Source organism: Globicephala melas, chromosome 11 (assembly GCF_963455315.2).
Source record: "Globicephala melas chromosome 11, mGloMel1.2, whole genome shotgun sequence".
Lineage (NCBI taxonomy): Eukaryota > Metazoa > Chordata > Mammalia > Artiodactyla > Delphinidae > Globicephala > Globicephala melas.
Window position 1 is genome coordinate 78,223,205 of NC_083324.2, and position 13,944 is coordinate 78,237,148.

At 43.1% G+C, this 13,944-nt stretch overlaps 1 protein-coding gene across 2 annotated transcripts in view; it reads left to right on the plus strand.

Moving 5' to 3' along the window:
- Positions 1–13,928, plus strand: part of EFHC1 (EF-hand domain containing 1) — a 63,079-nt gene extending 49,151 nt beyond the window's left edge. For both annotated transcript variants that reach the window (XM_030870488.3, XM_030870489.3), the window contains 2 exons: positions 9,591–9,801; positions 11,208–13,928. In XM_030870488.3, the coding sequence (XP_030726348.1) occupies positions 9,591–9,801; positions 11,208–11,279 (283 nt within the window). In that variant the 3' untranslated portion in view covers positions 11,280–13,928. The remainder of the gene's footprint in view (positions 1–9,590; positions 9,802–11,207) is intronic.
- Positions 13,929–13,944: the final 16 nt, after the last annotated feature.

Here is a 13,944-nt window from a genome sequence, read left to right on the forward strand (position 1 = left end):
GTTAATCAGCCATATGCATACATATATCCCCATATCCCCTCCCTCTTGAGCCTCTATCCCACCCCTCTAGGTCGTCACAAAGCACCAAGCTGATCTCCCTGTGCTATGCTGCTGCTTCCCACTAGCTAACTGTTACATGTTGATGTTACTCTCACTTTGCCCCAGCTTCCCCCTCTGTCCCGGCCCCCCGCCATGTCCTCAAGTCCATTCTCTATGTCTGCGTCTTTATTCCTGCCCTGCCACTAGGTTCATCAGTACCACTTTTTTTTAGATTGCATATGTATGCGTTAGTATACAGTATTTGTTTTTCTCTTTCTGACTTACTTCACTCTGTATGACAGACTCTAAGTCCATCCACCTCACTACAGATAACTCAGTTTCGTTTCTTTTTATGGCTGAGTAATATTCCATTGTATATATGTGCCACATCTTCTTTATCCATTCATCTGTCGATGGACATTTAGGTTGCTTCCATATCCTGGCTATTGTAAACAGTGCTTCAGTGAACGTTGTGGTACATACGTCTCTCTTTTTTTTTTTGCGGTATGCGGGCCTCTCCCTGTTGTGGCCTCTCCCGTTGCAGAACACAGGCTCCAGACGCACAGGCTCAGCGGCCATGGCTCACGGCCCAGCCGCTCCGTGGCATGTGGGATCTTTCTGGACCGGGGCACGAACCCGTGTCCCCTGCATCGGCAGGCAGACTCTCAACCACTGCGCCACCAGGGAAGCCCTGTACGTCTCTTTTTGAATTATGGTTTTCTCAGGGCATATGCCCAGTAGTGGGATTGCTGGGTCATATGGTAGTTCTACTTTAGTTTTTTAAGAAACCTCTGTACTGTTCTCCATAGTGATTGTATCAATTTACATTCCCACCAACAGTGCAGGAGGGTTCCCTTTTCACCACATCCCCTCTGGCATTTATTGTTCTAGATTTTTTGATAATGGCCATTCTGACCAGTGTGAGGTGATACCTCACTGTAGTTTCTCTAATAATTAGTGATGTTGAGCATCTTTTCATGTGCCTCTTGGCCATCTGTATATCTTCTTTGGTGAAATGTCTATTTAGGTCTTCCACCCATTTTTTAATTGGATTATTTGGTTTTTTTGATATTGAGCTCCATGAGCTGTTTGTATATTTTAGAGATTAATCCTTTGTCCATTGTTTCATTTGCAAATATTTTCTCCCATTCTGAGGGTTGTCTTTTTGTCTTATGTTTTCCTTTGCTATGCAAAAGCTTTTAAGTTTCATTAGGTCCCATTTGTTTATTTTTGTTTTTATTTTCATTACTCTAGGAGGTGGGTCAAAAAAGATCTTGCTGTGGTTTATGTCAGAGTGTTTTTCCTATGTTTCCTCTAAGTTTTATAGTGTCTGATCGTACATTTAGGTCTTTAATCCATTTTGAGTTTATTTTTGTGTATGGTGTTGGGGAGTGTTCTAATTTCATTCTTTTACATGTAGCTGTCCAGTTTTCCCAGCACCACTTATTGAAGAGGCTGTCTTTTCTCCATTGTACGTTCTTACCTCCTTTGTCATAAATTAGGTGACCATATGTGCGTGGGTCTGTCTCCGGGCTTTCTGTCCTGTACCATTGATCTATATTTCTGTTTTTGTGCCAGTACCATACTGTCTTGATTACTGTAGCTTTGTAGGATAGTCAGAAGTCGGGGAGCCTGATTCCTCCAGCTCCATTTTTCTTTCTCAAGATTGCTTTGGCTATTCGGGATCTTTTGTGTCTCCATGCAAATAGTAAAATTTTTTGTTCTAATTCTGTGAAGAATGTCGTCGTTAGTTTGATAGGGACTGCATAGAATCTGTAGATTGCTTTGGGTAGTATAGTCATATTCGCAATATTGATTCTTCCAATCCAAGAACATAGTATATTTCTCCATCTGTTTCTGTCATCTTTGATTTCTTTCATTAGTGTTTTATAGTTTTCTGAGTACAAGTCTTTCACCTCTTTATGTAGGTTTATTCCTAGGTATTTTGTTCTTTTTGTTGCAGTGGTAAATGGGATTGTCTCCTCAATTTCTCTTTCTGATTTTTCATTGTTAGTGTATAGGAATGCCAGAGATTTCTGTGCATTAATTTTGTATCCTGCAACCTTACCAAATTCATTGATTAGTTCTAGTAGTTTTCTGATGGTATAGGATTTTCTATGTATCATGTCATCTGCAAACAGTGACAATTTTACTTCTTCTTTTCCAATTTGTATTCCTTTTATTTCTTTTTCTCCTCTGATTGCCATGGCTGGGGCTTCCAGAACTATGTTGAATAATAGTGGCGAGAGTGGACATCCTTGTCTTGTTCCTGATCTTAGCGGAAATGCTTTCAGTTTTTCATCATTGAGTATGATGTTTGCTGTGGGTTTGTCATATATGGCCTTTATTATGTTGAGGTAGGTTCCAGCTATGCCCACTTTCTGGAGAGTTTTTATCATAAATGGGTGTTGAATTTTGTCAAAAGCTTTTTCTGCATCTATTGAGATGATCATATGGTTTTTATTCCTTAATTTGTTAATATGGCATATCACATTGATTGACTTAAGTATACTGAAGAATCCTTGCATCCCTGGGATAAATCCCACTTGATCATGGTGTATGATCCTTTTAATATGTTGTTGGATTCTGTTAGCTAGTATTTTGTTCAGGATTTTTACATCTGTCTTCATCAGTGATACTGGTCTGTAATATTCTTTTTTTGTGATATCTTTTTCTGGTTTTGGTATCAGGGTGATGGTGGCTTTGTAGAATGAATTTGGGAGTGTTCCTCCCTCTGCAAGTTTTTGGAAGAGTTTGAGAAGGATCAGTGTTAGCTCTTCTCTAAATGTTTGATAGAATTCGCCTGTGAAGCCATCTGGTCCTGGACTTTTGTTTGTTGGATGATTTTTAGTTACAGTTTCAATTTAATTACTTGTGATAGGTCTGTTTATACTTTCTAATTCTTCCTGGTTCAGTCTTGGAAAATTGTACCTTTCCAAGAATTTGTCCATTTCTTCGTGGTTGTCCATTTTATTGGCATATAGTTGTTTGTAGTAGTCTCTTATAATCCTTTGTATTTCTGCAGTGTCAGTTGTGATTTCTCCTTTTTCATTTCTAATTTTATTGATTTGTGTCCTCTCTCTTTTTTTCTTGATGAGTCTGGCTAAGGGTTTATCAATTTTATCTTCTCAAAGAACCAGCTTTTAGTTTTATTGATCTTTGCTATTGTTTTCTTTGTTTCTATTTCTGCTCTGATCTTTATTATTTCTTTCCTTCTACTGACTTTGGGTTTTCTTTGTTCTTCTTTCTGTAGTTGCTGCAGGTGTAAGGTTAGATTGTTTATTTGAGATTTTTCTTGTTTCTTGAGGTGAGATTGAATTGCTATGAACTTCCCTCTTAGAACTGCTTTTGCTGCGTCCCATAGGTTTTGGGTTGTCGTGTTTTCATTGTCATTTGTTTCTGTGTATTTTTTTATTTCTTCTTTGATTTCTTCAGTGATCTCTTGGTTATTTAGTAGCGCACTGTTTAGCTTCCATGTATTTGTGTTTTTACAGTTTTTTTCCTGTAATTGATTCCCAGTCTCATAGCGTTGTGGTCAGAAAAGATGCTTGATATGATTTCAGTTTTCTTAAATTTTCTGAGGCTTGATTTGTGACCCAAGATGTGATCTATCCTGGAGAATCTTCCGTGTGCACTTGAAAAGAAAGTGTATTCTGCTACTTTCAGGCAGAATGTTCTTATAAATATCAATTAAACCTATCTGGTCTGTTGTGTCATTTAAAGGTTGTGTTTCCTTATTTATTTTCTGTTTGATCTGTCCTTTGGTGTGAGTGGGGTGTTAAAGTCCCCTACTATTATTGTGTTACTGTCGATTTCCCCTTTCATGGTTGTTAGCATTTGCCTTAGGTATTGGGGTGTTCCTATGTTGGGTGTATAAATATTTACAATTGCTATATCTTCTACTTGGATTGATCCCTTGATCATTATGTACTGTCCTTCCTTATCTTTTGTAACAGTCTTTATTTTAAAGTCTATTTTATCTGATACGAGTATTGCTACTCCAGCTTTCTTTTGATTTCCATTTGCATGGAATATCTTTTTCCATCCCTTCACTTTCAGTCTGTATGTGTCCCTAGGTCTGAAGTGGGTCTCTTGTAGACAGCATATATATGGGCCTGTTTTTGTATCCATTCAGCCAGTCTGTGTCTTTTGGTTGGGGCATTTAATCCATTTACATTCAGGGTTATTATCAATATGTATGTTCCTGTTACCGTTTTCTCAACTGTTTGGTTTGTTTTTGTGGGTCTTTTTCTTCTCTTGTGTTTCCTGCCTAGAGAAGTTTCTTTAGCATTTGTTGTAAAGCTGATTTGGTAGTGCTGAATTCTCTTAGCTTTTGCTTGTCTGAAAAACTTTTGATTTTTCCATCGAATCTGAATGAGATCCTTGCTGGGTAGAGTAATCTTGGTTGTAGGTTTTTCTCTTTCATCACTTTAAGTATATCCTGCCACTCCCTTCTGGCCTGCAGAGTTTCTGCTGAAAAATCAGCTGATAACCTTATGGGGATTCCTTTGTATGTTATTTTTTGTTTTTCCCTTGCTGCTTTTAATGTTTTTTCTTTGAAATTAATTTTGGTTAGTTTGATTAATATGTGTCTTGGTGTGCTTCTCCTAGAGTTTATCCTGCATGGGACTCTCTGTGCTTCCTGGATTTGGGTGACTATTTCCTTTCCCATGTTAGGGAAGTTTTCAACTATAATCTCTTCAAATATTTTCTCACAGATACTTTCTTTTTCTCCTCCTCTTCTGGGACCCCTATAATTTGAATGTTGGTGCGTTTAGTGTTGTCCCAGAGGTCTCTGACATTGTCTTCAATTCTTTTCATTCTTTTTTGTTTATTCTGCTCCTCAGCAGTTATTTCCACCATTTTGTCTTCCAGCTCACTTATTCGTTCTTCTGCCTCAGTTATTCTGTTATTGATTCCTTCTAGTGTATTTTTCATTTCAGTTATTGTGTTGTTCATCTCTGTTTCTTCTTTAGTTCTTCTAGATCTTTGTTAAACATTTCTTGTATTTTCTCAATCCGTTCCTCCATTATATTTCTGAGATTCTGGATCACATTTACTATCATTACTCTGAATTCTTTTTCAGGTAGATTGCCTATTTCCTCTTCATTTATTTGGTCTTGTAGGTTTTTACCTTGCTCCTTCATCTGTGACATATTTTTTTGTCATCTCATTTTTTTTTTTAATGTGTGGGATTGTGTTCCTGTCTTACTGGTTGTTTGGCCTGCGGCTTCCAACACTGGAGTTTGTAGGCTGTTGGGTAGAGCTGGGTCTTGGTGCCAAGATGAGGACCTCCAGAAGACCTCCCTCCTATAAGTATTCCCTGGGGTCTGAGGTTCTCTGTTAGTCCAGTGGTTCAGACTCAGAGCTCCCACCACAGGAGCTTCGGCCTGAACCCCGGCTCGTGATCCAAGATCCCACAAGCCGTGCGGGGCGGCAACAAAAGAAAGGAGAACAATAACAAAGTAAAAAATATAATTAGACTAGGAAACTAACAGATATGTTAGAAAGAATATAAAAATAAAAATATAGATGAAACAACAACCAGAAGATAAAACAGAACCACAATAGTAAAAAAGAGGAGGATAAAATTTTTTTTAAAAAAAGGTGGAAAAGGCCTTGGCTGTGGAGGGCAGGGCCTAAACAGGAGTGGGGTTTGGGTGGTGGGTAGGGCCTATGCTTAGGACCCACAGGGCTGGAAAAGGTCCTGGAGGCTGTTGGGGGTGGGGCTTAGGCTCAACAGAGGGGGCCCAGGCGTCCCTCCTGCCTCCAGTCTCAGAGGACAGGGGACCCCACCTGGGAGCCCAGTAGGCTTCCTGGGCTCGAGTGGGTGGGGCAGACACCCACTGGTCCTGGAGGGTCTCTCCCACCTGCCTCTCCTGTTCTCCCCCTACACCCCCAGGGCCACCTCAGCCTGCAGGGGTCCTCTGAGGGCATAGGACCTGGCCTGAGAGTCGGGCAGACTTCCCTGGCCCATTGGGCAGGGGAAATGCTGGGTGCCCTCCCCACCGATCTGAGCCCCTGAGGGTGCCTCCAGGTGTGCGAACCCCTCCCCCCTCCTCAGCCGCCCCTCAGGGGCTCTGGTCCTGTCTGGCCTCCACTTCTCCTCCCCACTCAGTCCCCTGATGTCCTACCAGTTCGCTTGGGGGTTCTTCCTGTCTCCTTGGGCATCAAGGTCCCCCACCAGCGTCCAGCAGGCACCCTAGTTGTGGGGAGACAGGAACTCTGTGTCTTCCCACACTGCCGTCTTGACTCCGCCCCCAGTTTCATTCTTTTGCATGTGGATATCCAGTTTTCCCAGCACCATTTACTGAAGTCTATCCTTTCTCCATTGTGTATTCTTGGCACCCTTGTTAAAGATTAGTTGACCATATATGTGTGGGCTTATTTCTGGGCTCTCTGTTCTATTCCTTTGGTCTATGTGTCTGTTTTTATAGCAGTTCCATACTGATTTGCTTACTATAGCTTTGTAATACAGTTGGAAATCAGGAAGTGTGTTGCCTCCAGCTTTGTTCTTCTTTCTCAGTATTGCTTTGGCTATTTGGGTTTTTATTTTGTTTTTCGTAGTTCCATATGAATTTTAGGATTTGTTTTCTATTTCTGTGAAAAATGCCATTGGAATTTTGGTGGGGATTGCATTGAATCTATAGATGGCTTTGCATAGTATGAACATTTTAACAGTGTTAATTCTTCCAATTCAAGAATACAAAGTATCTTTCCATTTGCCTTCTTTGGTTTCTTTGATCAATGTCTTACAGTTTTCAATGTATAGGCCTTTCACCTTCTTGGTTAAATTTATTACTAAGTAATTTTTAAAAAGCTATTGTAAGTGAAATCGTTTTCTTAATTTTTCTTTCGATAGTTCATTGTCAGTATATAGAAAAGCAACTAATTTTTAAATAAATTTTATTTATTTTATTTTGGGCTGCATTGTGTCTTTGTTGCTGCGCACGGGCTTTAGTTGCAGCGAGTGGGGGCTACTCTGTTGCGGTGCACGGGTTTCTCATTGCAGTGGCTTCTCTTGTTGCAGAGCACGGGCTCTAAGTGTGTGGGCTCCAGTAGTTGTGGCACACAGGCTCAGTAGTTGTGGCTCACGGGCTCTGGAGTGCAGGCTCAGTAGTTGTGGCGCACAGGCTTTGTTGCTCTGCGGCATGTGGGATCCTCCTGGACCAGGGCTCGAACCTATATCCCCTGCACTGGCAGGTGGATTCTTAACTACTGTGCCACCAGGGAAGTTCAAAAGCAACTAATTTTTGTATGTTGGTTTTGTATACTGAATTTGTTGATTACTTCTAACAGTTTTTTGGTAGTCTTTAGCATTTTCTAAAGACTAATATATGGTATTAAGATCATGTCATCTGGAAACAAAGTTTTACTTCCTCCTTTCCTATTTGGATGCCTTTCATTTCTTTTTCTTGCCTAATTTCTCTGGCTAGGTCTGTGTTGAATAGAAGTGGCAAGAGTAGGTATCTTTGTCTTGTTCCTGATCTTACAGAGTGGGCATCATTGTCTTGTTCACTACTGGGTATGAAGTTAGCTGGGGGCTTGTCATGTGTGGCCTTTATAACATTGAGGTACATTCTTTCTATACCTAATTTGTTGAGAGTTTTCATCATGAAAGAATATTGAATTTTGTCAGATGCTTTTTCTGTATTTATTGAGATGATCATACGATTTTTATTCTTCATTCTGTTAATGTGGTGTATTGATTTGTGTATGTTGAATCATCCTTGCATGGTAAGGATAAATCCCACTTGATCATGATGTACGATCCTTTTAATGTGCTGTTGAATTCAGTATGCTAGTGTTTTGTTGAGGACTTTTGTGTTCACCGGGGATATTGGTCTGGAATTTTCTTTTCTTGTAGTGTCCTTGTTTGGTGTTGATGTCAAAGTAATGCTGGCCTTGTAGTACGAATTTGGGAGTGTTTCCTCCTCTTCACTTTTTTGGAGGAGTTTGAGAAGGATTGGTATTAATTCTTTAAATGTTTGGTACAATTCACCATGAAACTGTCTGGTCCTGGGCTTTTCTTTGTTGGGAGGTTTTTGACTACTGATTAAATCTCCTTACTTGTTATTGGTCTGTTCAGATTTTCTATTTCTTCATGATTCAGGCTTGGTAGGTTGTATGTTTCCAGGAATTTATCCATTTCTTCCAGGTTATCCAATCTGTTGATGTGTAATTGTTCATGGTAGTCTCTTCCAACCCTTTGTATTTCTGTGGTATTAGTTGTAATGTCTCCTCTCATTTCTGATTTTAAGTCTTTTCTCTTTTTTTAAAAATTGGTCAAGCTAAAAGTTTGTCAGTTGTTTATCTTTTTTAAAAAAACAGCTCTTAGTTTCACTGATCTTTTCTATAATTTTTCTAGTCTCTCTTTATATCTGCTCTGATCTTTATTATTTCCTTTCTTCTGCTAACTTCAGGCTTAGTTTTTTCTTTTTCTAGTTCCTTGAGGTATAAACTAGGTTGTTTATGTGAGAGCTTTCTTTTTTCTATTATTTATTTATTTTGCCTGCGCCATGCGGCTTGCAGGATCTTTGGTCCCCCACCAGCGATTGAACCCAGGCCACAGCAGTGAAAGCACCAAGTCCTAACCACTGGTCCGCCAGGGAACTCCCTCTTTTTTCTTAATGTAGGCATTTATTACTGTGAACTTCCCTCTTAGAACTGCTTTTGCTGCATCCCATAAATTTTGGTGTGTAGTACAAGGGACCCTTGAACAACACAGGTTTGAACTGTGTCATCTACTTATATGCACATTTTTTCAGTAAATATGTATTATACTACTACACAATCCTTAATGCGTTGAATCTGCAGATACAGTCAGCCCTCCGAATATGTGGTTCCGTAAGTTATATGCAGATTTTTGACTGTGTGAAGGGTTGATGCCCCTAAACCCTGCTTTGTTCAAGGGTCAACTGTATTTCCATTTTTGCTTCTAGATATTTTGTTTCCCTTTTGATCCTCTTCGATTTCTTCATCATACTACTTTTTTTTTTTTTTTTTTTGCGGTACGCGGGCCTCTCACTGTTGTGGCCTCTCCCGTTGCGGAGCACAGGCTCCAGACGCGCAGGCTCGGTGGCCATGGCTCACGGGCCCAGTCGCTCCGCGGCATGTGGGATCTTCCCGGACCAGAGCACGAACCCGTGTCCCCTGCATCGGCAGGCGGACTCTCAACCACTGCGCCACCAGGGAAGTCCCCATCATACTACTTTTAAGTCTGTTTCTAAAACATTTATTTTTAGATTCTGTAACATAGATGATGACAATCATGCGACTCCCACAAACACCAGACTTGGGGGTGGTAGTGGTGGTAGATTTGGCTCTTTGCAGGGATTTAATAGACGGCAGCAAGGGAGGCTGAGCCTAGTCAAGGTTCCTGCCGTGAGCTCAGCCATCTGCCAGCCCCTGCAGGCAAGTGTTGATCGGCTCAGCATCAGAGCTGTTTGTCGTCAGATGCTTCCCCCAACTTCACCAAGTGAGAACTTTGGTCACTGAGGTAAGACCATTCGAGAATAAACACCACATCCATCCATCTCCTCTCTCCACAGCCAGCAAACGGAAGAGGACCCAGGCGTGCAGGAACTGGAGGCCCTGATAGACACGATCCAGAGGCAAGGGAAAGATCACCCGTGCAGGGACAACATCTGCAAGATGTTTCAAATTTATGACAAGGAAGCTTCAGGACATGTGGACAGGGAGACGTTCTTTAAAATCTGTGACTCTTTTCACCTCCCAGTTGATGATTCCTTGGTTAAGGAGGTGAGTAGGATTTCCTGTTCGGGGTTGATTGCAGAGGCTGGGCACCGCTCACTCGTTCCCAAAGGCAGTTGCATTTGTATTTCATTTTAACTGGGGAAGACTTGGGGTGTTCACATCAGATCTGCTGTTTGGTCCTGATTATGGCATTTGCCCTCGACTCTAGCATTGGCATCCTTTCCTAACTGCTGCTGTAGGGCATCTCTTTAAGTGGGCAGGGGCCAGACAGCACAGAGCAGCCAGTGAACCATGTCAGGGCTAAAGGAGGGTGGCTGCCAAGGGCAGATTGAAAAGGTGGACTGAGCAGGATGGTGGGAACCTTTGACAGCTTCACAGCCTACGTTAGCCCATCAGTAGGGCTGGCGTGGGAGAGGGCGTGACCGCTGCCCTGGACAGCAGCATCCGCCAGTAGGGGTCCATGGTCAGCTGCCAGTGGAGGGATGACATGGACGATCTCCTCCAAGAGTTTCCATGAGGGAGCTGAAGAGGGCATTTCATACCTCTTTTTCGTTATAAACCCCTTTGACCATGGTTCCCCTAGAAGTCGGGACAAACTTTCTCCCACCGTTGCCAACGATGGTGGCTAATGTTATTGAGACATTCTCACTGATTAAGAACATTGTGATGCTGTAGTCCTTCTTAATGATACGTTAGGAAAAAGGGATGTTTGGAAGTTAGGTCTCATTTAGGGAAGCCTTCTGTTTGGGGCCAGTGTGACTAGGTTGGAGATGAGGGTTTTTCAGATGGGAACATTAGCAAGGAGTGAGGGAGGCAGGTAGAAGGATAACAGTTCAAGTGGGCCAAATGCCCATCTAGCTTCCCAAGTCTCAGGCTGACAGCACACCCAGCCTTCGATTTCTTAGGTCATTTGTGCTATCTGTGACCTGACCTGGGAGAGAGGAGCTGCAGTCAGGGGAGGTGGGACAGGGAAAGCAGGGGCGGGATGGATTTGCACACGTCCTTAAAGTAGCCACAGCAGATCGGTGTGCTTACTGCCACTCGCAGGTGTTTCAGGGGACTTGGTTTGAGCAGTGACATGACTAGATTTTTCTTTTAGGCTGTGATAGCAGCAACCTCTGCTATTCTAAGTCTTACTCTGTGCTGACTGGATGGACAAAGTCTTATAATTGAATATAAGAACAAAAATGCTTTGGAAATGACAGTGCTCTTATAAATGTCAAACCTGAAACCTTGGGCAGGCCATTTACTCCATCTGAGCTTTGATTTCGTGAAGATGGGGATACTCTGACCTACCTTCCCGGTTTACAGGATCATTTCAGAATCAGCCAAGGATATATAAAAAGCCTGAGCTGGTTTACAAAGGCAGGGACAGGCACTAAAGAGCGCTGTGCAGCTGAGCTGAAGGCAGCCCATCTGTCTCTCACGGGCTCCCCTTCTCTCTCCCACAGCTCATCAGGATGTGCTCTCACGGAGAAGACAAGATTGACTACTATAACTTCGTCCGTGCTTTCTCCAACTGACCTGCTGAGGACAGAAAGCACAGTATTTTGAGGTTGGGCCTACGTATACCTGTACTCTTCATAGAGGCATTTACAGAGCTCTTGAAATTATATTTCCTTTTTGGTTCTTTTACCACTGAAGTCTAAATTAAATTGGATCTTGTAGGAGCTAAGGTTGGTGCCTTATTTAGGGAGGGGAGATAGGGGTGTTGTGATGGTTAATTTTATGTGTCAACTTGACTAGATATGGGGTGCCTGGACATTTCTGGGTGTGTCTGTGAGGCCGTTTCTGGATGAGGTTAATATTTGAGTTGGTGGATGGAGTAAAGCAGATGGCCCTCTCCAATGTGGGTGGGCCCCACCCATTCCATTAAAGGCTTGAATAGAACAAAAAGGCTGACCTTTCCCTAATGAGAGAGAATTCCTCCGGCCTGCTTTGACATCGGCTTTTTCCTGCTTTTGGACTCAAACTGAGACATCGGCTCTTCTGGGGCTCCAGCCCGCTGGCCTTCAGACAGGAACTACTCCGTCAGCCCTCAGAGGCCTCCAGGTCGCTGGCTACAGATACTGGAGCTTGTCAGCTTCCTCGGTTACAGGAGCCAATTCCTTAATCGTCAGTCTCTTTCTCTCTGTATATACAGCCTATCGGTTCTGCTTCTCTGGAGAAAGAACCCTGACTAGTGCAGGTGTAGAGTGACCAAGATCAGGAGGAGGATGCATGGAATTTGCTCAGACAGACATCAGGTCGGGTGTGGTGCTGCAGACGGTGCTGCCCGCCCCGCCAGGAAGTAGACACCATGTTTTCCAGTTGCAGTTCTAGGCCCATTAGTAGACCTGCATTTTATTTCATTTTATTATTTATTTATTTAAATTTATTTTTGGCTGTGTTGGGTCTTTGTTGCTGCGTGCGGGCTTCCTCTAGTTGCGGCGAGCGGGGGCTACTCTTCGTTGTGGTGCGTGAGCTTCTCACTGCAGTGGCTTCTCTTGTTGCGGAGCACAGGCTCTAGGCACGCGGGCTCAGTAGTTGTGGCTCACAGGCTCTAGAGCGCAGGCTCAGTAGTTGTGGTGCACGGGCTTAGTTGCTTTGCGGCATGTGGGATGTTCCTGGACCAGGGCTCGAATCCATGTCCCCTGCATTGGCAGGCAGACACTGTGATAATAGAAAATATCACAGTGTGGTACACTGATTTGTTTCATGAAACTTTTGTTTCAAATGAGTGTGTATTTACTGGGTCATGATGTAAAACATTTCTTTATGTGGGCTGTAGTTAAAAAAAAAAAAATTTAGAAAAACTGCTTTTAGAGAGCCTGGCCTCAAGATAGGCAGAAAAGACTAGTAGCAGCTACTGGTTATCGACTGAGCTCTGATGGACTTTTCAGAAGCAGGGCTGCTCCTTAGTTGAAGTCAGCCACCAACTTCATCTTTATAAATGCTGTCTCTGATTCCTTCCTACCTGTACTCTGTCTGTACCACCAGGGGCCTGAAAATACCATCTAATTAGGGTGTATCAAGCCCGTATCTGTAGGCTTTAGGGGTACCTGAGAAGATGTCTCTAGATGTTTCCAGAAAATCAAGGGTCACTTGGGTGAGTGACTAGCCTGCTGGTGTAGGAGCACGAGCATGTTCCTATAAGAAATTATTGAGTGCTTTATATGAACCATGAACTTAGCATTTACTATCCCTAAATCTTACCACCACCATTCCCTGTGAAAACAAGCAAACCAGCCAGCCGACACACCCCCAAAATGCTGAGCCCAGATGAGCAAGCAGGCTCAGAAAGGCCGACTGCCCAAGGTCACCAGCTTCTCCGGCTGAGCCGCTTGCTCTCTGTTGGCACCGTGCCTTTGTCTCAGGTACATGGTTCCTGTTGGGTCCTCATAGCCCATGCCTGTCCTCAACTAACTGCACTCATCTCCTGAGCTCTCTCTGGAGATGGTTCTGGAAAAACAGCAGACAGCCATGGGCAACAGGCCATCTGATGCCAGCAGTGTCCTGTGCCCACTGCTGGTACCAACACTCAGCATCTATTCAGCACCTCCAGTGACATCTGGTGGCTTTTACACACAGACTTAGCCCCATCCTCTCCTAGCCAAGTGACATCATAACACAGTCGTCCCCCTTATCCACACTTTCACTTTCCAGTTTTAGTTAAACATGGTCAGCCATGGTCTGGAAATATTAAATGGAACGCTCCAGAAATAATTCTTAAGTTTTAAACTGTGTGCCATTCTGAGTAGCGTGATGAGATCTTGCGCCCTCCCACTTTGTCCCTCCCGGGATCCCCAGCTGTCGGCGTTGTCAGGGCTCAGTGATCCACGGTCACCTGGAGCAAGTGATCCTCTCCTGACGCGTCATCAGAAGGCCAGTAGAGCCCAGCGCTCCACCACAGCATCTGCATCATCCAGCTCACGCCACCTTGTCACTTGGGCACTCAGTCACCTCACATCGTAAGAAGAAGGGTGAGTGCAGCTCAGTAAGATGTTTTTAGAGACCACATTCACATAACTTTCATTATGGTATATGGTTATAATTGTTCTATTTTCTTATCATTGTTAATCTCTTACTGTGCCTGATTTATAGATTTCACCATAGGTAGGTACGTGTAGGAAAAAACATAGCATATTTAGGGCCCAGAACTCTCTGGGGTTTCAGGCATCCACTGGGGGGGGGGTCTCGGAACATTCC